The following is a 26,409-nucleotide window of genomic DNA, read 5'->3' on the forward strand; positions in this document are numbered from 1 at the left end:
AACTCACAGACAGGATCCAAACCAGAGTATAACTGCTGGAACAAATCACACGAGTGGAAAAGCAAATTAGAAATTCACAGCAGGTTGGCTTTTAGAGTGCTCTGCCCCTGACGGCGAGTGAGTCACCTCTCAGCTGCACAGGTCAGGAAAACAGCCTACTAAGCAAAGGTTGGTGTGGCTATCTATGAGCTTTAATGACTGCAGCTATCAAATGACGTGACAGACGTTAAACATAGCACTGCAGCAGAGGAAAATAAATGCATTTCTCCAAAAGCAATCGGAAAGAATAGATTTTGTTATGTGACTCCTCGTTGCCAAAGCTGCAAGATGATACTCAAAACTTTGTGCCACTTATCTTGTTATCCAGGCTTTGGTTTTACAAATTGGAGTACATCAAGGTAATCTCATAAGGGAGTGAGCTGGCTGCTGTACAGAGGCTTGTATTTCTGAGATTTCTGTGTCATCCTCTGTCAGTATCGCTGACCTCCACCATGAGAAAGCTGCACACTGACTTGACAGCCAACCCATTTGCTCAGGACAGAAATTCCTTACACAAGGTGCTATCATAATATCTCACCATTACTTTTATTATGTGCAGCACATTCAGAGCTAAGGGTAGAGACAAGAGTCCGTGATCCAGCAAGCACAAGATATCTTGTGAAATCAGCACTTATCAAAAGGTGCTTTATAGAGGAATGAAGTGTGACCTCGGTGAAGCAGAGATGAGGATGTACAGCAGTGAAGTGCAGCTGCAGCATGCAGGAGGCACTGTTTGGCTGCGGCCTCCTGATCTCCTTCCAGCTTATTAGCAGCTGACTTTACAGTATGTGATTGTAACACCTGTCCCACAAAAGAAAAAATAGTTCCTCTTTAATCTGGAGCTTAACATTTAGACTCTCACTCTGCAGCTGGCTTCAATTTCCTCTGTTGTGCTCTCAGATGTTATGTAATGGCCAACTATAGCAAATAAACAACAGCTTTTGCAAACGACTAATTTAGTTATTTGGGATTTGCTTTCTTGTAATTCAAATGGAATGAATAGCTTATATATTTTTAATAACTGCAACGAGATGAATGTGTGTCATTTCTCGTGATGCACCTGTGACAGGGGATATGCTGCAATTAAATTATTAAATGAATATAAGTGTCCATTTAAAAAAAATCAGTCTATCTATTTGCAACATTTAAAGCATTTAAAATATTTTCCAATAAGGTAGGAAAAGGGACATCAAATAATGGTGTACAGGATGAGATTGCCCATGCAAATCAAAATCAAAATCAAAATCTTTGTATAGGGAGGAAACACACCTTTTTCAAGCTTCCCAAATGAACCTGTAATCTCCATCTCATTTTTTCCCACCAACAGCTGAGAGCTCAGACATAGCAGGTGACATGAAATGACCTGACATCCCCGGCGTTGCGTATCATGTGACAACAGGCCTCCAGCAGCCAAATCCTCCCTGGATCAAACTACAGCATCATGTACAGTTGCAAAGAAGCAATCACCTAAGTATGCTTATCCCAGGAGAGGAAGCACTAATACTAATAAAGATGAACAATTCCAATCAGTTAATGTGGACACGTGTATGACAGAGAGGTCTTTTATTGCAAAAATGGTGAGTTAGGAATCATTTTGCTTTTGAAGACTACACCATTTTGCAGCAGTAATCATGAAGCAGAATTCCTTGAGGGGAATAAAAGCTTTTTAAAGCAGCAGGATGTTGATCAATGCGATTGTGATTTCACAGACAGCTGGATACGGTGACGGCAGATTAATCATCTTTGTTAATTAACCATAAATACTCTGCAGCTCATCTTGCATAGACCCAGGGAGACATCTTCCTCCAAAACCTCAAATGTTATTTTAAAAAGCACAATATAAAATGATGTAACCTATCAGTTAAATATTAATGAAGTGGCTGTATACTTTTTAGTTTCCATTAAGCAGACCTCTACATTAGTTTGGATTAATAAGAGCTTGTCTATTCATTGCTTCTTCCCAAGAGAGCCCCTTTGCTCGGGATGAGAGGAAAGCAATTAGAGGCGTTGGTGGTGGGGGATCAGGTGCTCTCTTCGGACCGGGCCGAGGGGGCATTGTGGAGGGCATGTGATGGGGGTAACGGAGACAGGAAGGAAAAAGGGAGAAAAATCACCCAGGGGTAATTTACCGCACTGCGGAGAGAAGCCAGACAATGCCATAAATCTGCACCTCTTCTCAACTGGAAATTAATTTTTTATCACAACTACAGGTGGGCTCATTGATGAATACCATGAGAAACCACTGTTTTTTTTCATTTATCACAGGGAACACTGCAAGGTTGAGACCCCCCCCCCCTAACCAACCAGTAAATCAGAGTAGTGTTACGTTAAACTGAATGAATGCCTGCTGGACTTCATCAACCACATGAGCATCAAGAGTCCTCCCAGCTCTTCCCATTGAAGCAGCAGCAGGACCCTCCGTTTTTATTAACATATGAAGCCAAACATTCATAAAAACCCAACATCCCAACTACACATGCAACTCCTCCTTTCTGTATTATTGCACCAGCTATGCAAACATGGATGTTTTTGTGTGTTCCTGTACATATAGGTAGTAAAACTCTGCCCTCTGCAGGAATCCAGATGAACATTATGTATCTGTGTCGAGCATGATGCATGTCTGCAGCCTTGCAAGTGGAAATCTATGAAGAATTATTCATGTGGTGTGAAACAAGCATGAGGAAAGTGAATTTTCTTGACTTCCACCCTGGCTGGCTTACGGTGCCGAATGATCTAATGGAGAGAGACACAAGAAGGCGCTGAGGTTGTTCACCCACGGGTCTGCCGTGATGGGATGCTCCTGAGTCTAAACAGCATATGGCGCCTCCCTGGGCATCAACACACATCCTACATGTCCAGCATCACAGCAGGCTGCGTGATTCACACACTAACACAGCAGACACACACATTTCTCTATACACAACATTTACATTTTTTCCATTATTCATTTTCAAACACAGGATGTTAGCCAAATGTAACACATGAGTATAAAACAAGCTTTGAATTTGTTTGTTTGTTTACACATTTTACCCTAATGGAGCTCTGATGTGATGTGACATGTTTAGTTTAACTACATTTAAACCAGTACTATCTGATTTGTCATTCAAATGTTCAGCTTTTACATCACATTGCATGTTGCTTTGTTGTTGCTCCTTAAGTTAATAACTATATTATTTCTGATAACAATAGGAGAACTGAAACTATAAGTCAATGAATCAATTTGTCAATTCACAGAGAATTATGAATGTTTTTAATCACTTATCGCATGCTTCTTTGTGCTACTAGCTTCTTAAATGTGACTATTTACTGGTTTAATCAATTATATAATATTGTAAATATTTTTTTATTTTATTTTAACTATTAGTAAAGGAAAGAGTGTGGATTGTGTAGGAAGGAAACACTTTTTTTGGTTGCAGCCCTAAATAACAATTAACGTTCATATGGTGGATGTTAAAAAAGAGATGTCCAATACTGGATAGAATGTTAAATTTGACAGTAATATATAAACACATGTAATTCTAAAGTGTTGCTACCTGTAACATTTTATTTGAGTTAATTCAAAATATCCCCTCAACAAAAATACTTCATGGTCACCTCTTGATAATCCATCAGCAGACAAAGTAATCTAGAGAGCGACCACGACTGCGGGCATCAGATCCTGCGATTGATTAACTTGTCTTAAGGGACAACCTTCCCGGTGTTTCATTCTTCATGCTCGACTTCCCCACCAAGGCCTCCATCTTGATTCCTACAAACATTACATCATCCTGCTGCCTGTCCTTCACTTGACCCCCGTACTCAAGGGCTCAAATGGGGGGATAGCATCAAGCCCTCTTCAAAAATAAGCCTAAATTATAATGAAAGCTTGGTATCGGTGTATTAATAGACTGTATTTTAGGACTGGGAAATATTGCACGTGAAGTTGGTTTAGTTCTACATTGTGACTAATCCTCGGCGCTTACCGTCCAGGTCTCTTCTACTGATATAAATCATGCCCGAAAGTCAATAGAGTTGTTGGGATTTATGTGGGTTAGAATGTTCTCTCTTCAAAATGATTTGTTGTAGATGGGGGACACAAGCCCGACCATAAAAACAATTCAGAAGCACCAGTCATTTTCTTCAGATCTTCGACAACCAAGGTCTTTGCGTTTAATGGCATCCTTTGAGAAATGAATGAGCGCAGATTCTGATCCAACTCAGTTACCGTGAGTAACAGGAAATCCATTTCAGGGCGTCCTGACTTATGGATATAATATAAAACTGAACAGTTACCATTAAACACACTGAATATTCACACATTAAATATTAACATAGCAATTAATGAATTTACTCTTGCTGCTGCAGAGGCTGCAAACTCAACATTTTGCTACAAGATGTGTGACATAATTTGTCCTGCAGACACACACACACACACACACACACACACACACACACACACACACTGCAGAGTGCCTACAGTTACCTGCCATATGTCTCATCAGAAGACACATAGGCAGCCAATGCTCCTGAGTCAGAGCCTCCAGAAATATACCCAACATCTGCCAACCCCTCCTCGCAGCCTGTGGGATCACACACGCAACCTTCACATGCATCACACATGACCAGTTCCACCTTAGTGTCACACACAAACCCTCTCAATCACCTCCTACCATCCCCCGAGTTTATAACCTATAGGACAAAAAAAAAAAAAAATCATCCACACGGCTGTGTTACATAACAGACCTGTCTTACCTAAAAGAAAATCAGCTGCTGCCCCCTCCCCCTCCTTCCAATAAGGCCTCCTACAGTAGTCGTGATAAATCTTCTGCAACCACCCCCAGTGCTCTGCTCCTCCCTCCCCTCCGTCTCTTTCCACAGGCCTTGTGGTGTGTCTCACTCAGGTCAGGCTTCCACCTCCACGCCTTCAACACACGGGAGCAATCTCTCTCTAACTGGCCCTGAATATGCAGATTGGTTAATTCAGCTGCAGTTGCTCTCTCCGTAAATGCATCTGCAGCACTTTCCGAAGACTGAGCTGCGAATAAATGCTTACACTGGGGCTTTTTTTGGTGCTGGTTAGGGGGGAGTGCCCCTGTCCAAGGCAGACTGCAGCCAAGGATGGGATTTTAGATGTGGGATGGGGTGAGCAAAACAAATAAGAGATTAAGACTTTGACCAATGCAAAGCTCATCACCCAGTTGGGGACCGATCCTGATCTGTTATAGAGTCATTTGTTTAATTGCGCTGTTCATCTTAGCATAGTTGCATCTGCTCCTGCTGTTATACTCTCAAATTCTCTGCAACTCACCTGGTTAAAGCCTCTGCAGCAAACATTCCTTTAACACTTTGCAAAACAGCTGAGAGGGCAGGAAAAATACTGCATTAAAAACAGATCTTTCCGCAAATCAAGGCTCATGAAACAGGAACAGCAACCTCAGTTTAGCATCCCTACTGCAGCATCAATACAGTTAGTAAAAGATGTTTTTCCCATTTTTATGATGGAGTGAAAAGCACATGACAAACAAGCTGCATATTAAGGATCATCTCAACATTGATCCACATAAAGCACACATGGCAAGGACGGCGTATCCCCTTCGGAAAGGTGACAGTGACAAGTACTATTTATTATCATTAATGCCCAAGGTTGTGTCTTTTAGTACAACATGGAACAGTCACAGAGTGGTTGGATGTGCAAGATTACTGTTAGTGTGAATAATAATAAGATTTGTTGTTATACCAGAACAGATGGACTAATGCATCTCCCTAAAGCTTTAAGCAATGCTGTAAACACTGCTGCTTCGCAATGGGATGCAGTGTTGTTGATGAACAGAGAAAAATAACTCCCACTAAACACAAAGGCACCGGGTGCATAAAAGACTGTAGTTTCCCCCCCTTTCCATCTCTGTTGTGCTTTCTGCAGCCTTAGCACTAAAATCTGATTCAAGCTTTCTGTGAACAAGTGCAATGCTTGCCAACACAAATGACAGCGGGAGTGGGACAGGCGCCAAAGTCCTCCCCTGACTATGAAGAGAGAAAAGCAATCAAAAGAAGCAATCGATATAAACAAAGGCCTAACTACTATTGATTATATAGCTCTACACTGATGGGCAATGATAGCTATGGACCTAAATTCATACACTCAGTTGATTAATATCTTCAGTTTTCAGTTAAAACGCCCAATCAGGCGACATGTTCTGTTGGAAACGACCGCAGGTCCCAGAGGCTCAGAGGCAGTGTTGTGTTTGTTGTGACATTTTAGTCGGATGCAATAGAAACTGCTCCTCAGCTCAGCATCCTGCAGTCTCATCACTCACTGTAAGGCGGACCGTTACTTCCATCAGCTGCATTTGAGTTTGGGCAAGTCAGCAAGTTTTCCTCTAGTGCACACACAGCCTGTACAAAAGAAATATACCGTGGAAAGCCAGGAGCCCTGAGCTGGGCTCTAAGTCTCTGGTGAGATAGTGGCCTCTGAGTGGCATGCCATGAAGACAAATGACATCGATGTGGTGAGCCGCTCTCTATGACTTACAGGGGAGGAGAGGATTTGAGTGACACTACACTGCATTTTTCCTCTCAGGTGAAGGTTTATGATGCTGTGTATGGCACAAACCCAAGGCCACCATTAATCAGTCAATTACAGCCTAAAAGCATCCACTGTTGGGCTTACTAGATGGGAAGTAAATGGTGACTTTGTAATAACTCTTATAGGTCTTTTGTTCAATCAATCATTTTATGCAAATCGTCTTTGCTGTAATATTTTCCCTTTTTAGCCTTGCGAGTTGAGTGGCTTTAGGGACAGCAATGTCAATCTGTTGGTTCACTAATTTGAATGTGACAGAAATATTTCAACACATTTCGGAGGTCTTAATCCAGTATTAATGACTTGTGTGATCCCCTCGAGGTTGATATTTTGCATTTTAGTAAAACATATCAGTTCATTTACTGCTATTAGATCTGATATATTTCATATTGCCCAGAGGATATGTCCTACTGAATTCATGAATTCCTTGCAAAATATTTCAACATCTAATAAATTAATAGGAATTGGTATTGGACGTTGAGAATTATGACTTTGAAAAGTGTCTCAACAACTATTACTAACACATATTAAAACATTATGTTCATAACTAAACAATAATTTCTCAAATGTTTCCTCGAGTACCTTAATCAAGTAGTAGTAAATACTTAGTTGTTGACCAAATACCTGCAAAACTACCAACATTTGCATCAGCCTTAGCTGTAATCAGTGCTGAGTAGCAAATGTAAGCAATGTGCTAAACTAAGAGGGTAAACATGGTTAACATTGCTTTACATCAGCGTGTTAGCATGCAGCCTCACAGAGCCCCACCGGCGTCTACAGACTCTTCGCCTCGTTAATAAATCAGAGAGTGGCTTACAGCTGTGTGGCTGTGACACACAGCAACGCTAAGCTGAGAGTCGTTACTTTCACACGAGTTAAAGATAAACCCTTGAGGTTCACTAAATGGTATTTCAAAGGACTTAACAATAGCAACTATGAAGATAAATGTATATCTTAGAGGCTATGAAAAATGATGTTAACCTTGCTGACCATTATCTGTATCAATGACTCAACCATCTCAGTGATTTTTGTGATAACATTTAATGAGATGGAGCGTTTGAGCTGAAATCACAGTCAGGTTATAGTTGAGCTGTCAACACGTTATAATTCCCCTGAGTCTGAGACCCTCCAGCAGTCTAAGGCTTTGTCTGAAAACAACAAACTCAATGTGTCTTACAAACGTGTCTTCTTTGATCCATGCACCTCAGATCTTTGAATTTAAAACATTGCTTTGAAATATGCCTTTTGAATCTAAAAGCACTCATCAAAAGATACTTCATGATCATTTAGTGTGACTATGAAGAATTTGAGAATTGAGAATTTAGGAACATTTGTAGCCATCAAGACACCTGTTTTCTTAAATTTGAGTATGGGTGAAATATGCGTTTCCTTTTTCAGTTAAATGTGGAAAAAACACATTTTAGTCCCACAGCAGAGGAATAGTTTGACATTTAAGGAAATATACAAATGAGAGGATTGACACCACTCTCATGTGTGGTCAAGATGAAGCAAAAGCCAGCAGCTGGCTGGCTTAGCTTAGAACAAAGGCTGAAAACAGTGAGGAAAAGCTTGCATGGCTCTCCACCTAATACTATACTAAAAATTGTCATTGGATGTAAATTCATATTTAGTGGAGCGCATCCCCAAATGTTGAACATTTCTTTAATTATGTTAAACATTGACATGACACAGGAACAACTAGCAATGCACATACATACAAGTTCAGTAAAATAAAACATAATTGCTGTGGCGAGTGAAGCAATATTACCATTTCAGGGCTACCAACACTATTTTAATTTTCCGTTAAGTTTGATACATTTCAATAAATAAAGCAAACTCCATACTTGCAGCTTGAGCAGAGAATACAAGGGACCATAGGATTTAGTAAATGGTCAGCAGTTTGTGCAACTTGCAGGACACGATCACTTGTAAAATGTGACATCAGTTTCTAAATCAATTATATGATCCAAAATCTGCTGCATCTCTTCTTTCAGTGGCGCTCAATGATTATATTTTGCCATTGTGTCCTGTTTATCTCACTGTGTGTATGCCTTTACTCTAAACAAAAAAAATCCAATTATTGCTTTGTTCAACCTGTAGACAAATTATGTATCCTGCAGGATATCCTTGAGGGCCATATTTGTATTTCAGTACTATAACCAAATCTATCTAATGACAGGACTGTGACTTCTGTGTGTTCTGTTCATTTTGATCATACATTATAGTGTCTGTGGTTTGGTGATACAGATCTTAAATGCATTGAGTTTGACTTTAAGTCAGTTTACTTACATTGGAGTCAAGGAGATCGATGCTGTCCAGGCTCTTGCTCCTGTGAATGCGACCCTTGATGCGGCGGAGTGATGGTTTGCCCTGAATGGTGCTCACTGAGGAGGCTGCTGTGATGGAGCCAGCGGTTGGGCTGGGGTGTATCCTGAGGTCAGTGAGGAGGGGGTGGGAGGAAGAAAAGAACACTACATCAGGGCAAGTAAGTCAAATCCAGAATTGTTGTATGTATCACAGCAGGACAAAGTGCCATTGGCAAGACTGAAGAAGAGGAGGAAGAACAGTGGTTATGATTCTGCCTCTTAAAAGGCCACAGTCCCCCGCTGGATAAAATGGCATTTAAAGAAATCTATAATTGTATTTAATGTCACAGAGGCCCTGTAGGGGAGCGGGTTGGGGCTCAGGAAGCACTGCAGTTTCAGACACTGAGGGCCAGTGCAGCTCTGTGGGCCCCGGCAACCAGAGTGAAGCTGGGTCATGGTGAGATGTGGGGAGTAGGCCCACTTGGCCGGCCTCTAACCAATACTCTCAGGAAATGTTTCACCCTTCAAAAATGACATACTTTAGCAGCACTTTAGGAACCCTGTTGACCACATTAGATCTCTTCACCCCTCATTCTCCTTGTTTTCCATGGTCGTCTCTTAATTTCTATGTAATGTGCTGTGTTTGCCACCTATTGAATTCTCCCCATAAGCATGAATACATTAGTTGATCAATCCATCTACTACAGGGCTACTTTATGAGACGCATCTATCTGCTGAAGTTTAAGCATATACTGTATAGCCTACTGGTATTGGTACCACATTGATAACATTCCCTTTATGAATCGTCGTAACTAACGGCCTAAGCAATAATGAACTTATTAAGGATTAATAAGATCATTGATAACTAAAAATATGTAGCACAATTGGCTGGAAAACACTGGTTATATTAAAAATGACACATTGGACTTAAAGAAAATCTAGCATTTCTCAACAATATGACACAGTTTTATGACATTTTTTTAACCAAACGTCTCTTTTGTCTTGTAATACAGCAAAAGCTATTTCTCATAAACGTATGCACGTGCTCAATCAACACAGTGTGGTTCAAATTAACTAACTCATTCTCTTCTCGTCAGTCTTTTCTATTATGGAGGACAGTGAGTCTCAATGAGGATTTACCTAACACAATATTCAATGAGGGAAAATCCTGTCTACACAGTTCGACTCGGGGACAGTAGATATCCATTAGCGTGCGCATCAGAGGGCCCAGAGGAGCTCCCGAGGTTTGGAGACTCAGTGAGGGTAAATTACAAGAGAAAGGAATGAACAAAGATGGGAGGAAAGAGCAAACCACCTTCCCCTTTCTCTCTGCATTAAGTCAATAGTTGCCTGAAGCGATGCAAGGTGCTTGCTGGCTGGTAAAACGCATCCTGCAATACGTGCAGTCAATTACAAGCAACCTGACTTTGTTCTCATAAACAATACAGCAAACATGACTAATGAGAAAGCAGCTTGGACTGTATCACAGGCTCGGTGCAGACCTGTGCATTCAGAGGGTCATTTCTTGGATGTTGATTCGGAAATGGATTTCAGCCAAAAGACTCCAGGCCACAAAGGCAGAAAGTTACATTGTGCCAGCAACTGTGCCGATGAATTCTTCTTCTCTATTAAATATTCAGGTATGATGTGTTTCTCGTGAGGTTCGGGAGAATACATAAAACTGTGGGACTGAATGTTAACATCATCTTTTCATTTTATCACAATAATGGATGAGCGCCACTTGGCAGGTGACCCAAAACCATATTGCCAGAGCTATGGACCTTCAAATGACAGTTTGACTTTTCACTTTTTATGACACATTTTCGAGAAACAGAATATAATCTTAGAAAAATAGTTTGACATTTAAGGAAATGGAAAATGTGTTTTCTTGCTAAATCTGTAGATTAGTAGATGGAGTCAACTTTCAGTCATACGGCTTTATATACATTTATAGCCAGGAGACAGTAGACTCATGTTAGTCATTAAGCCCATGGACAAGAAATGGTTAAGTTTGAGCATAAAGACTGGAAACAGATGGCTCTGAAAGGTAACAATCCTCCTAACAGCACCCCAAAAAGCTCACTCATTAAAACTAACTTACTACCTACTAACCTAGTTTTTTTTTATTTGTACAGAGTAAAATTAGTTTTAGTTTCACAGGGGGCTGGACTATTTCTTGCCCCGGTACAGTGGACTTCAGAGAGTCTTGTCATTACTGTTGTCTCTGCTCCCAGCCAAATAATATTCCCAGCAGTTACTCTCCATAAAATCACAACTTGACGCTTTTAAACTTTGATTTATGTACAGACTTAACAAACACAATATAATATGTAAATTATGGAGTGTTGGAGGAGCTGGTAAGCAGTTTTTGTTAAATCTCGACACACCCAGGCTATCTGCAGTTTCCAGTATTTATTAGGCGGACAGAAACGAGGCAATAACTGAACAAATACTGAGCTATTTGAAAAAGCAGGGTGTACTGTTTTCAGTGTTATGCTCGGTTGATTTCACATCAAAACTAAGGATACATCTTGTTGTTTAGTAATGTGATAAATAGGAGCATTGATCCTTCATGTTATGTTATGTTTCAGTATCCAAATCAGGTGCTTGATGTGTGAGTTTACTACACAATAAGAGTGTGTTTGACCCTGGTTTGATGATGGCATTATGTCTTAGATCTGGAAGAAGAATCTGCTTCAAAAATAAATAAAGTGTTAAAATGTAGTTCTCCGATAAAGTAAGGTCAAGCAGTTTATGATGCCATTACAAAGAAAGGATGAGGGACACACACACATTACTCAGTTGCAGGACTTTATGCCGTCCCTCTGTTCCCTGTCTGCCCGGAGGAGCATTCAGGTACGATTAGTTGGAGCAATAACGGCTACTGCTTAATCAGCAGGTCAATAGGCAATGTTACGCTCCATTCCCCACATCTTTCCCTCTGCTAATATAACACTTAACAAGAAGAGCAATCCTGACCAGAGACTGGTACACACACAGACACAATAAAGACACACACCCACACCCAAAGACACACCAACACCCGAAACCAACACACACACACACACACACACACACACACACACACACACACACACACACACACACACACACACACACACACACACACACACACACACACACACACACACACACACACACACACACACACACACACACACACACACACACACACACACACACACACACACACACACACACACACACACACACACACACACACACACACACACACACACACACACACACACAAATACAACATTGTTCCTCACCCTAAATGAGTTACTTCTATTCTGTAACCACCTGGGCTGCTTTTGTTTTGTTTTTATTTGTAGTACAGATGCAGGTTAAAGATAAGAGGAAGCATTACGTAAACACAATAGACTTGTTGTAATATCCCTGCAGGCTTGCAACAGAGTGTAAAGTTCATTAAGCCAGGTTAATGCTAATCTTTGGCTGTGTGCAGCGTGGAATGCGTTTTTAAGACTCCAGGCAAGATGAACATCTGTTTGCAAAGACTAATCCTAATTTGGAAATCTGCTGCTGCTATTCAGTCTTTATCAAAGGGAAATGCCTCCTCGTATTTTGGGAGAGTATTCATGCACATGGCTCAAAAGGTTTCTGCTGGGTGGATGGTGTAAGTGTTAGGGCCGAGCCGTGTGTAATCTCACCGTCACATGCTGAGAGATCAGCAAAACAGGAAGCAGCTCTGATCATTTGATCAGAACTGGGACAGAGTTAACGCTGCAATTACGTAAAGAGCAACCTTAAAAACATGATGCCTAAAATCTGAATTCAAATGTAATAAAGAATTTTCCGCTGTTTAAATTTGTGTCATTCAGTGATGTCAAATCCTGTTTGTATGCTAACTGTGTTTGTGAATGACCAAAATGTAATCTGCAAATACATACAGTAGTGCCTTTCCAAATCCTTGAGGGAATTTAGAGCGGACAAACACAACATCATTATTGTATTCATGGAGCTAACATAGCAAACTTGTATTTTTTTTATTGCTCACCCAAGTGTTTAACAAAAAGTGAAGAATACATTTAAAGGGTATTCACAGAACTCAAAGGGGTGTCTTCATATAACACATTTTACAATGATGTCAAAGACGAGATCAGCTCATTCTCTTATTTTACAAGCTTATTGATAATAATTACTCATTTATAACATCCATAGTTTAGTTTTGAAACAATAGCTTCAGATGCAGTACTGTGTCTGGAGTATTTTTTTGGGGACACAGCGTTAACGTGGATCGAGCAGTATGGATCTGAAAGGTCACTTTAATTAAGTTATCAATATCATCTGTGGAAAAGGTTAAACCAATAGCGCATCCTGCTCCAAAGTCCTGGCAGAGGGGAAATGAGGCATACTAGTTTCTCACAACAATGTCAGTTATTATTTAAGTTTCTGAATTAGAAACTCAAATATGAAGATCTACAGTGACTGTTTGTCTGATAACTATAAAGGCACTTGACGAATGCACACTGGCTTTGATAAAAAATGAATGCAGCATTCGTTGAGTGTTTAATGATTCATGATGGGTCGAAACACGCTGCTGTATTTCACCTGAAACCCACACATCTAAATGACTTAGTTTATGCTCTTAGGTTGACATGATCATATTGCTGCATTTAAGCAAGGTGGACACTGCATGTTTTACAAGTCTCTTTCGAGAAATTTCGAAAGACTATTTAACAAGGAAACTGCTCACTATTTAATGTTTACAGCCCTTCTGTTCTACCAACATTTATAAAAGGTTTGCTCTGATTATTAGGTTTGAAGGACCATACCATTTTTTTTTGCCAGTATCTATAAAATATGTTCTGTACTTGTAAATCTTAATATAGCCTACATGATTTTTACATTACAGCTAAACATTCTTGAAATGATCTAAGGAACAAGCGAATTAGCAGAACCATGGAATTGGCTACAGGCCGGTTATCTATAATAGTTACTCTCACTAAATTGTCAGCACATGTTTTTTGTCAAAGATCAACTCACAATTATTGTAGGCGAAGATCCTGGTTAGTAAAGTCTGCACTACATCTTCTCATGACAACACTTCGACTCCCACACATGATATTCAGTATGGTTATTTACACCCGTAACCACATTCCAAATAACACCAGCTTGAAAGGTAGACAAACCATTTTGACATTGAAATATAAAAATCACAGCAACATGATTTATAAAATGGTAGTGTTTAGCGAAACACACATGGCATAAATGAAGTGAAACACGCAAAGATCCCTGGTACGGTCCTTTAAACGACATATAACAATACAAATTTCAGAAACTAGAACACATGTTATGGATCAGCCAGTGGGTGCGTGATATACTGCTTTTAAATGTAATTGTTGTTTAAAAAATCAATTTAGGTTCAGAGCTTGCTCTGCGAGTTACATAATTAGGTTAGCCTCTTGTATCAGCGCACTGCTAAGAGTAGCTTCTTCGAAAACCCACTTGAATATGGAGATGTGAGTATCAGATCAACAATGACAGAAGAAACATGAAAGGAGTTCTCCGTCTCGGTGAAATCCCTTATCTTCTCCTCAGGGAGCAATTAGGCTATAAGATGACTAAGCAATATAATTAGCAAAACAGACGAAGAGATTAAAAAAACCTGCATCTAATAAACGTCTGACCCCTGGTGAGGTTACAGCATCACTTTGACTTTGGTGACATCGCACCACTTGGAGTTTATACCAGATGTTGGTCCTTTTCTTGTGAACACTAGAATTAAAATACAGTTAAGATACAGTAAAAACCCTTTATTACGCTATTAAAACACCTCATTGTAAACGCATGATTTTGCATTATTTAAACTTGGATGTATTCACATGTTACATATAATTCAGATTGTGGCTGTGTGAGTGTCTGTAAATCTCCTTTGATAGACACACAATATGACCCTCAAAAGATTTTCAGCATCAGTTTTATGTCCTTGCTTCAGACACGGAAATGGTTTAGTTAGGATTTAAAAAGGTGATGATAATAGTTAAGCCTCTGACACACTGGAGCCACGCCAGTGAAACTGTATTATGTGGTTAAATGATCCACACCGTGCTATACGTTTTGAGTTTGTGCGAAACACTTGCTATCAGATTGCCATTGAGCCTATTGACTCCTAATTAACCGTATTTGCTTTCAAACAAGATGGTAATCCGGCTGTAATTAGGGATACTATGTCACACACGATGCCGCCTCAGCAGCAATCTGCTTACAGCGAGGAGAAGGGATGAAAGGAGGCCTGTCTTAAAGTAAACAAATGAACGAGGACGCAAGAGGAGAAAGAGGGACAATGAGAGGTGGTCAATGCAATATACTGAGGCACACAGAGTAATGAGGACACTGAAGAGGTGGAAACACAAGACACAAATACACATGCTGAGAGCAGAGTATGGGTGGAAAATGTTTAATAGACATGGCAATGAGAGGTGTACAGAGGCCTGGCTGCAGCACAGGAAATAAAAACAGGAGAGGATCATGTTTCATGCTTTACATTTTATTCATTAGTTACAACACAGCAGTGGGGGTAAGGAAGAGAGAAGGAAGGGTGATGGTTTACCATGGTTAGCTTATTGAGGATGACATTTCCAGTGACAGCAGCCATATAATAGTACATCCAAAGCACATGAAGTTGGAGGCAATGAAACAATGAAGAGGCTATGACATCATCCCTACGCATTCAACTTTACAAACTGATGGAGAAGAAGGACACATCTACAGCCACTGGACTAAGAGTCACACGCACACATGCATGCACATAAACACCCAGCAGTTGCCTTATCGACCACAGTGGGGTTTGTGATCAACATGGTGCAGACCGGCCGCAGTGGCTGAAAGCGATATTATTTCATGTTGGAGAGTGAGGGTGCAAACCATGGATCCGTGACCCGCTCATTTTTAGACGAGATGTGGGAGGCGACAGCTCGGCTCATTGCAGCCCCCCTTTTATTTTTTACTCCCAACCTGCATTATCATTATCATTATTATCATCATCATCATCATCATCATCATCATCATCATCATCATCCGCACCAAGATTCATACTCACCACATACGCTTCCTGGGTGGAAGACAATGTTCTTTGTTGGAGGCGGTCACCCCCAGAGCCAGCTGCATAACAGTAATGTATTTCTGGTAATTCACCATGGTACTGTCCACCGCTACAAAATATCCAACCCAAAGAAAAGCACAGGTGATCATATATTTCTTTATTCCCTCGCATCCGCCTCCGCTGCGTCTTCCATGCTCAGCATCACAACGCCATTTCCAGCGCTGAAGGACTGACAGTGAAAACACTCCCCAAGGAGCAGAGGAAGAGGTGCCGTACCGCTGCGACCCATGTCTGCAATGACACCGTGTTTTAGCGCTGATCCATCCGATGGGGGATTTCTTTGCGTTTCTCTCTTTCTCTTGTGTGAAATTACGGTCAGGATTTGGACATTATTCTCCTTCCCTTCCTGCCTCCTCCTCCCTCCTATCCAGGGCTGGAAACACTCTCTTAAAAACGCTGCAGCGTCCAGGCGTCCGTGTGTGTGAGGTAGGGGAGAGAGTGTGTGTACAGTGTAGTCAGAGGGGAGGAGGGAGAGCAGAGGGGGAGGAGGAGGAGGAGAGGAGGGACCGATTCATTTTGAAGGGGCTCAGTTGTGGCATCTGTTTAGGCAGTCTACAGTTTGTCTTGAATTACTTGTTAACGAGTGTTTTCGGGTTTCACAATACTTCCTGGAACAAGGGATGACTAACAGCGGCGGAACTAGAAAGTCGGAGCCCCCTTCCCCTTAGCTATTATTTTTGGAGGTGGGGATGTCTGTGTTTTGTTTTACATGTTCACTTGTCACAGTGGTGCAAAAAATAAAACGAGTCATGGATGAATTACATTTAGCTGCAGTGGCTTTAAGTATAATTTTTAACAGATATGCAAAAACTTGCGTGAAAACAAGGCGTATTTCCATCAACAGCCGCTGACAATGTGACAAGTCCGGTCCGGGGCCAGAAGAAAAAGGGCATGACGTTATTTAAGGAGTAAGTCAAAGCTCAAACAAATGCGTTGTTTTTATAGATCATCATTGAAATATGGTATAAATGTATGTTTGTTTTGTATATTCTTTTTTGAAAGATTAAGGTATCTTCATCGCTCTACACGGATCAGTCAGCCACCATTTCTTGTCCTTTTATTACACGTTGTGTCAGATGCTTCATGTAAGTCATCATAATTAATGACCAAATCGATTCTAAATTGCCCCTTTTTTTTTCATCAGTAGAGCAACTGTTCCACCTCAGTCAAGCGTAGAAAATTGGGAGGGAGTGTGTGCAGAGAAATTCACACTAGAGGGGACATGGGGATTTTACCCTTTGCAAAACATTTACATGCAAGCTACATGCCTATGTAACACACTACAGGAAAGGCAACTACTGCAGAAAGCATAATAAGGCCTCTTTAGAGGTATTTAAAGTATTGTATTGCACAAAAAAAAATTAAACTCAACATTTTAGGAGCTTTCACTCACATGTTGTGGCCTTCATCAGTTGTTAGGGTAAACTGGGAATATCAATCGTCAACATTTCATGTCTTTGGTAAAACATCTGCTGGTGACGCCGATAAAATGTTACAAACAGCTTAACGGGAATTTTTCATGAGCTTTCAGTTCAATCTCATCAACACCTTAATCAGCACATTTCCAGTGAGGGAACATCGTGTTAACGTTTCCTTGTCAAATCTCAAGGTCAACATTGAACCTTCACCTCATATGAAGCCCTATTTCCTCCATTAGAACAATGTCAATGTAAGTGTACTCTCAGTGTAAATGATGAGGTTGTTATTATTATAATAGGCCTTGGTGATTAATCTAAATCCTAAAAGTCTGACTCAGTTAGTTCTCTTTTTTCTGTGTCCATCTGATATTAAATAAAATAAGTCAGCACATCTCAATGTCAAAGGAAATAACGTGTATTTCTTTTGGCTTTATTTATGTGCGACACAAAATGGCAAATGGTAATAAGATGGAGTTAGTGGTTAATTAAAATTAAATGTCAGACATAATGAAATAGGGGGGCAGACTATAGATAGTAGTCAGGGACCATCCTTCTTTAATCTAATCTCATACGTCATATTTTCCTGAAGCGGACTCTAATGTAATGATGTGGCCAGAGAGGGTTTTACCTCTGCACACCACACACATGATACATCCAGAGACACTGACCATATGTAACCTATTAAAGCTGAGAATGAGAAACTAAAGTATAATTAACATCTAAATACATTACTGCATATTTAGATATGCTATAGTGTGATTCCACTGTGTATTTATTTGGAGTCTGGTCAGGAACTAGAGCTACACACAGAAGGGTAGCATGTTTTATTAAACAAATATGCTATTTGCTCCAAGTAATTAGATGTCACAATCACATTTGTTACACATGCTTTATTTTCCATCACATGAAACTGCAATTTGCACGATAATGTTTCTGTCCAAACATTGCCATTCATTTATAACACAATACTACTGAAAAATCATTTAAAATTCAAGAGATCAGAATGCATGTGAGAGGAAGTCAAAGTTGAATGGGTGAGAAAAGCAGAAGCCAAAATAAGTACTTGACCGGAACACATGTTGGACATTTATTCAACTTATTCTACCTTAACAGGTTACTTATAATGGATGTATTACATCAATACTGGATTTATAAGAATTCCATTATTGGATTATGACTTGTGTTTTAAAACTTGACTTGCAGTCATATATACATTTTGCTTATTTTTATTTCCTGCTTTTGTACTTCACACCTGAAAGATAGTAACTGCTCCCTAAGGGTTTTCTCTTCCTGTCTTCTTAAAGAGCTATGACTATTTTGGAAACGTTTGATGTGAATACAAATGATAAATCAAAGGTTATTTCTGCCTAAATCATAATGAATACATTTATCTTGTCTATGAGTAATATTAAAGGGATATTTATGATGTTGGACACATTAAATATGCCCCTCAGTCCTGCTTCAGATTATACAGTGACTTGGTATTTGTTAAAATCACAGCGGCTCTGTCTCAGTGGACTGTGCCCACGCCACCTGTCATTAGCGGCAAACAGAGGCTGGCGTGGGTTGTTTTCCAGTCAATAGACTGACACACTGGTGCCTTTCTAAGCTTCCGAGTAAGTCGATTAGTCTAGACTTTGAAGTCTTAGAGGAGTAGAAAAGTGCTCACCTGAGCAGAGGTGCACTTCTCACTCTCACTAGACCAGACGGACTTACACAAAGATGCTGAACAGCACACGAGGTTGTGGTGAGGCCAGATAAATTGAAACTGAGGATCTAATATCTATCTACCATAACACATTACTACAATAGCTATTATACACATTATGTGATAAGGGGATTATCTGGTGCATTAATTAGGAAAAATTGGACTGAAGGATATGCTGAAAATTAACTTGTGTCCTACAGAAGATTTCCACAATACATACAAACTGACTGAGCATGGCATTGACATCGGCAGCATCAGGGGAGTGAATCCCCCTGTGGCCTTTATTGATGAAAATGTATGCACCCATCACACTTTAGTGCTCTCTGGATGACAGAAGCCTCCACATAGTGAGTGTGTTATGCTAACCTGCAGTACAGACAGTGTAAAGCTTTCTCTTGCAAGTGTTGGGTAAACATCGAGTACTGCATGCTGTAATGTGTGTTTATGTAACATGAAATCAATGGTTAAAGTCAATATTTCTACCACAAATATCCACATTTATATAGCTTAAGTTATTTTATGAACTCATATTTACAACCGAGCCTAATTTAATCCTCTGAGAATGAACATCAGACCATTTCTGTTATTTAAAACAGCTCTTCATGTGGCTGCCAGTTAGTTACTTCTGGGTAACTGGACGCAGAAACCCTTTAGGGCATTAAAGGAACCTACATTCATCCAGCGCTCTCATGTCCAAAAATTCGCCCATGCAGTAACTGCTGGTGAGTGGAGTCTACACAAGTCACTGGGTTTGAAACAGAATATTCTTTAAGGGATTAGAACAGTCAGAGAAAAATATCATGTTATGCGTTATAAGCAGGTCCGTGGCTTTGGGAGGTATTTAGCAAGCTTGCGTTTACATGATATATTTTGTGTATCTTTTAGACTGACACCAGCATTTTAAGAATTGTCTGGAGGTTTGTTTATCAAATGGTATCACTTTCGTTGAATAAATACCTGAAAGAAACTGTGCAATTTGGTACAGACTAATTGGAAATAGAGGCTATTCTGTGAGACTTCAGATAGTTACATTTAGTTAATTTCCTCAGTTAAGTTAATAAGCAGGTTTTCTAACAGAGGATTTCCCTTTGCCACTTGGGGGAAGCAGAAACAAGTTGTTAACACAACATTGATATATCATAATCTTTCTATTTAAAATATTTAGCACACAGTGGCTTGTTTAAATATCCAGCAGTTGACATTGCCAATCATTTGGATTCATGTTGGTGAATACAAGTCCATTATTCTTTTTAGCTTGTATTTGGTCACAACATGTTCACCGGTGACAATTCTCTGTAACAATTAGAGCGACTTTAATTAAAACTTACAGAAAATATTAGTGAACAGAAAACTCAATATGCAAGAAAAATCCTCACAGAATGACCTCAGTTTTTCTGGCAGTAATACGTACTCTCTAGGAGGAAGTAGTTTAGATTGCATAATGGTGCTGCACTGTAGCTATGGATTGATAATTCAGTTTTAACACACAGGAAACGTCCCCATCGTGTCTTCGCTGCACGCTGGCACGCTTCCTGTTCGTAGCCTCTTAAATCCAGTCAACACTCAACTAATAACACCGCTAATGGAATCATCAGAGCAGCAACAAACCTACCACCAGTGCACTCTGTCACCTCCCATTGACTAGGACGCCATTCAGAAATCTCTGCTGATAAATCAGACACCACGCATCGTCATTATCAGGCATGTAAGACACAGCAGTCATTACTGGATGGCAAAACTGCAATGGCCACACACACACACACAATTACACACAATGAAACACACACACACACAGGAGGTTGGAAGAGTGGGAACCAGTAGTAGTGTGTCAGTGGGGAAGCGTTGAGACAGCAGTGGGTCAGTGTTTGTGCTGCAGTCTGAAGATCGCTGCATACCATGCACACTCCACTGCAGCACTTTGATTTCACATTGGCATCCCCCCTCTGCATCTCCAACGTAATGGTTTGGAGCAGCCTGCCCCATCATTACCCTTCTCACATGAGAAACCACTGCTGACATCTTCTATTGCACACCGCACACTCGCACACACCGACTCACACAATCATGTCCACACCGAGCATGCATGGAGGCTAATAACATACTAAAGTCTTTTTTTTTTTTACAGCAAGTAAATAGGACAGACGGGGCTGCCCTTCTTTCCTGTGTCCTTACAATCTCTTGTCCACTTTATTCTGCACAGCAAAATCAAAGCTGGTTTGTAGGACTCCGAGTTTGGCTGCTCCCAGAGGAGACAAACCTGGACGAAAGCCCTAAGAACCACTACCGCTGTAACACCGTGATTTATTACTTTTGCACCAAACAAAGAGAAGTTCACAGAGAAAGTCCTCTTCACATGAATGCACTGCACCAAGAAGAACAAGAGTAATGAAACGCGCACGCAGGCACACACAGAGTCACACCTCGGTGCTGTCGCAGTGCTTTCTCTCTATGTGCTGTGAGGTGAGTCATCAGCACAGAGAAGCATAACCTCCCAGCTCCAGCTAATCTCTTCTCTCCTCCTCCTCCTCCTCCTCCTCCTCCTCCTCCTCCTCCTCCTCAACCTGCCAGCATCTCATTTTCTCCACTTATGGATGAAGGCACGGTGACTTACATCATAGCTGCAGCCTCACATATACATATAAGGCCACAGATCTGAACACACAGCCAACACATCCTGGAGAATCACACTCACACGCTCTCTGTAGGGATTTACCCTGGAGCTAAAACATTGCCAGCTATCCAATCAATATTCCTGCGTTATCATGCATTTTATGCACTAAAATCAGCATTTTAATACCAGAGGTCAGACTCAGATCGCGCTTGATGTTCTATATGCTGATTTTCCATGCAAACGTTATTGCAGTCAGTGGCTCTTAAACTTGATTCAGGCAGCTTCATATCAGTCCTGGCGCTGCTCTTTTACAGCGATACACAGGTCCTTTGTGCCCTTTAAAACAGAAGCCCTGTGAGATGTGATTAAATGCTGCATGTTCGCTCTCAGTCAGCAGGATACTGACCAGAGGCGGACAAGAAAAGCCAAACTAATAAACACAGTGTCTCTTTGAACCCACAGAGCTGACAATCAATCAGCTCTTCTGCTGTGGTTCAGAGGAAGTGTGTGGATCAGAGAGGTAAAAAACAAACAAACACACACGCTGCTCCTTGGGGAGATACAGTTCACCAGGAGGAAGATATCTCAGGTTCTCATTTATAACAAGCATGACTGCAGACATGCTTCACTCTGTCACAGGAGGAAACATGCTGGCAAACAAATTGGAAGCCAAGCATCCACGACTTGAGGCAGTTTCTGTCCTACTTCTACTAAGAGTGAATAAACAAAAGATTATGCAGTTTTTATTCTAAATATGCATGCTGTCAACCTTGCCAGACAGTATCTGACTGACTGTAAGAAGAGGAAACATACAGGCTGCATTAATACATAAAAAAGACATGAGCGACAAAACAATCTCTGCAGGTTTTACCTTTCCTAACACCAACAGATGTTAGCATCGTCACATAGAGCGGTATATTTAAAAATCGTAACATACGTTTGGATAAAATAACTCTGACATTCAATTTTAAGAGGACTTACATTGCCATGTTAGCGTTCTGCATCTCGTGTTGAGGCACTGTGACTATTCTGGCTGTGTGTGCTGCTATGCTGTGTTGTGTGTGTTGGTCGGTTTCTGTCAGCCTGTTCCTGTGTGTTTGTGTGTGTCAGTGCCCAGGGCCAGACCACTGGGATAGCTGTCTCTATGCTGACTTAGCTGTCATATATTAAAGAGGCCTTCTTAACGGTCTAGGGAGCATATCAGCTTCTCAGTCCCGTCACTTCAGGCATCACATCCAAGCAAGCACTTTACCTCACACACACACACACACACACACACACACACACACACACACACACACACACACACACACACACACACACACACACACACACACACACACACACACACACACACACACACACACACACACACACACACACACACACACACACACACACACACACACACACAACCATTCCCTATCCCTCCCCTCCCCCTGCTGTGTTTGCTCGGCCAAGGGTACTCTCCAGGGGTCCACACACACACACACATCAGAATGACACCAACACTCAGTCAAGATACAATCACAGGAGCTGACACACAGTGACAAAAGCAGCCTCGCAGGACTCTGCACCACAGTACCAGTCACTCTCTCAAATACAAAGGAATAGCTCAGCAGATGTCATTTTATGATACTCTTTTCTGTCAGTTCATTTATATACGCAGTTAAGTAACACCATTTTTAGACAAGTTCTGCCAAATTCATCAAATTGCAGATGGTCTGACAAATTAAAAGAAAAAACTACATAAGGTGTTGGGACACCTCAAGCAGCTTGAATCCTCTCAGTACTTATTGGCAAACATTGTTCATACCGTTTCTTACATCCAACACATCTTTTCATGTCTTAATTATTTATGTATTAATAATGACACACAAGATCAACATTTCTGTAAATGTGCGTGCAGCTTATTGGCAAACTGTTCCAAAACCAATGAGGTTTAGCAATATAAAAAAATAAAACCCCAGTTTGACAGCAACAACATCAACATTAGCATGCACAAGACAGTGTGGAACTCATGCAGCAAAACATTGATGCATTGATACGACAAAACATCTATCATTCAGGACATGCCGCTTGTGACAGCATCATAAAGCCACAGAAAAACAAATGAATGACCACACTGCACACATTAGCCATGCAAAGCATTAGGGTATAGATGGGATAAAATATACATTGGTTCCAAATTGTCAATAGGTGCTCAAATGGGCTGAGCAATCATTTTCATACTCTTAATTAAAGCATTCAGTGACCCTCAAGCCATGCATGGTTTTATATCAGCCTTTGTTATCGTTCATTAAAGTCATGCCTTTAATTGGAGGACTGCAGGGGAAACATAGATACCTCAATTCATAAGAAAAGCAACACTTAATATCACAGGGTTGATTTGATCAACTCGTAGATCATTCGGTGATCAAGAAGACATTAAAGCAGTACATGTGAGGCTTTTATTCAGTGAAATGCAAAATGTCTCTTACCTGGTTTTAAACACCGCGTCGGTGTACATGGGAGGGGAGCACAGAGGTGGCTCTCCTGAACCGTTAGGGGGCACAGGGAAGCCCCCGTTCCTGCCCTGTCCTGGTTCACCATCTGTACAGACAGATTCATATATTAATCACTCTAAATGGCCCTTTCATTACATTTCTTCCCCACTTGCTTTGTAAGTAGAAGGATTCACTTTGTAAGGATAGAATATTAGCCACAGATAACACTGAGAGGGATTTTCTGTAGAGCACTCAGTTTTATGTAAATGTAAGTGAAGCATATTGATTTTGAATAGTGCAGCACAGACAGGTCTGCGCACTACAGCCACGTTGAGGCCATATGTTGTCAGAGGCTAGTTAGGAACGCTGGCGGCTCAGTAATCCCCTCAGCCATCCAGATTTAAGAAGCTATTTCTGCTGGCTCTTAGTCTGTGACGCGGGTTTACGGCGCCAGAGTAGTTTTGTTTCCTTGATCATTTTTAAAAAATGCATTTCTCACATAATAGTAAATGCAGCACAAGATTAGGGAAAATACTGGTAAAAATAAGAGGAAGGTCGGCTAGAAATTAATACACTGTAAATGTTGGTCTGATGCACGCTGAAGTGTGTTTTCAGAGAAACAACAGCACAACAATACACAGCCCTCAATGACCTTTATTTTTTTGTGTTAATCATCAATTGATTATCAATGTATGTACCTTTTTCATCCAGCAGGAAGGAGGTTAGCAGGTGGGGACACTCTTCCTCCAGAACAGAGCAGAATGAGCAGAATGCAGAAGGCCCCTTTGAAGAGAGATGATCCAAAAATATCTCTGTCCGTTTCTTGCTGGACTCGTGTCCCAGTATTTCCTTGTATTCCCCTAGTGAGAAAACCTTGTCATACACCAGGTAGGGAAGTACTGTGTTGACATCCAGCTCGCTCAGGATCTTTTGTCGATGCTTCTTGAGGATCTTTGCCGTCCATCTCTTCCTCTTCCTGGTGCATGGCCTCCTGCCAGTCCTCTGGTACTGCCTCTTCTGCTTCTTCACAAACCATTTCTTGGTTCCACTGCCAAACATCTTCGAGTTCAGGAGACCTAACAAAACTTTATCCCCGGCTCCATCAACACATTTCCCAAAGGAGGGGAGGTGCATATTTTATGCCAGTGCAGCGACCATGCCACATATTTCCTGGAACCTGGCTTTGTTGTTGTCTGAGTCGTTTATCTGGGGCAGGAAGAGACAATCTGGACAGTGGCTGATTTCTAGCTTGGTACTTAGTGACACTAAGCAGATTACCAGACTCCTAAGTACACCAATGCAAACGGCTCACCACTGCACAGACAACATATTTTACATAATTTTTGTGTCGTACGTTGCTATTTAATCACCATATGCCACCTTTAATTAAATTATTTTCTGTTAAATCCTTGGAGAGAATTTAAAAAAGAACACATCACAGGCCGCACAGTTATTTTGGGTAATGCTGACTTTACTTTAAATCCTCAGGTAGTCCAAAAATAAGGTTTTGAGGTTCAAACCCACTCCCTATCCTGAAACTCAATGGGAATGTAACAGAGTTAAAGGAATGCTTAACCACCCCATGTTACCTTTAAATCTTGAAGTGCATTTCACCTTGAAAAAACAATTAATTGTGAACATTTGATACATTGCACTAAGAGGGGCTGCAATTACCAACAGCAAAACTAAATAAGATCTGTTTAGCACACGTGCAGTGAAGTCCAATTTTTATTTATCTATAACCTTACTATTTTAAACACTGTTGTATGGCCAGTATTTGCATGGACGAATAGTGCACCTGCAGGCTATACCTGACTTGATTCATCTATTCTAGACTTTTCTTCATTTTGATGCTTCGTTAATTGTGGATGCATGCCAGAAAAACTGTCCACCACAAATGTGAGGTAACACACGGCAAGTAATGGATTTACAAATAGTCATTTTGGGGGTGAAGTCTTGCCTTAACCTCCAGCTGCTCTATACTGACCAGCTCTCCAACAACCCACCTTTCTGGTTATTGCTGGGAGTGTGACACCTGATTAAAGCAAGATTAAAGTATTTTGTCATGAGTATTGACCCGTTACATTGAGATGTCAGGCTTGCATTGAGCAGAAGCATTAACATATCATAAAATG

The 26,409-nt window shown here is 40.8% G+C and overlaps 1 protein-coding gene across 5 annotated transcripts in view; it reads right to left on the reverse strand.

The window, feature by feature from the left end:
• Nucleotides 1-25,546, reverse strand: part of tjp1b (tight junction protein 1b) — a 61,562-nt gene extending 36,016 nt beyond the window's left edge. For 4 of the 5 annotated variants that reach the window (XM_063901295.1, XM_063901288.1, XM_063901280.1 and 1 more), the window contains exons 1-3: nucleotides 24,973-25,546; nucleotides 24,269-24,380; nucleotides 8,888-9,029 (exon numbers count right to left, since the gene is read on the reverse strand). In XM_063901295.1, coding sequence (XP_063757365.1) covers nucleotides 8,888-9,029; nucleotides 24,269-24,380; nucleotides 24,973-25,408 — 690 coding nt within the window. In that variant the 5' untranslated portion in view covers nucleotides 25,409-25,546. Of the gene's footprint in view, nucleotides 1-8,887; nucleotides 9,030-15,988; nucleotides 16,472-24,268; nucleotides 24,381-24,972 lie in introns of those variants that run through there. The other variant, XM_063901302.1, reaches the window with a different exon arrangement.
• Nucleotides 25,547-26,409: the final 863 nt, after the last annotated feature.

Source organism: Eleginops maclovinus, chromosome 2 (assembly GCF_036324505.1).
Source record: "Eleginops maclovinus isolate JMC-PN-2008 ecotype Puerto Natales chromosome 2, JC_Emac_rtc_rv5, whole genome shotgun sequence".
Taxonomy (NCBI): domain Eukaryota; kingdom Metazoa; phylum Chordata; class Actinopteri; order Perciformes; family Eleginopidae; genus Eleginops; species Eleginops maclovinus.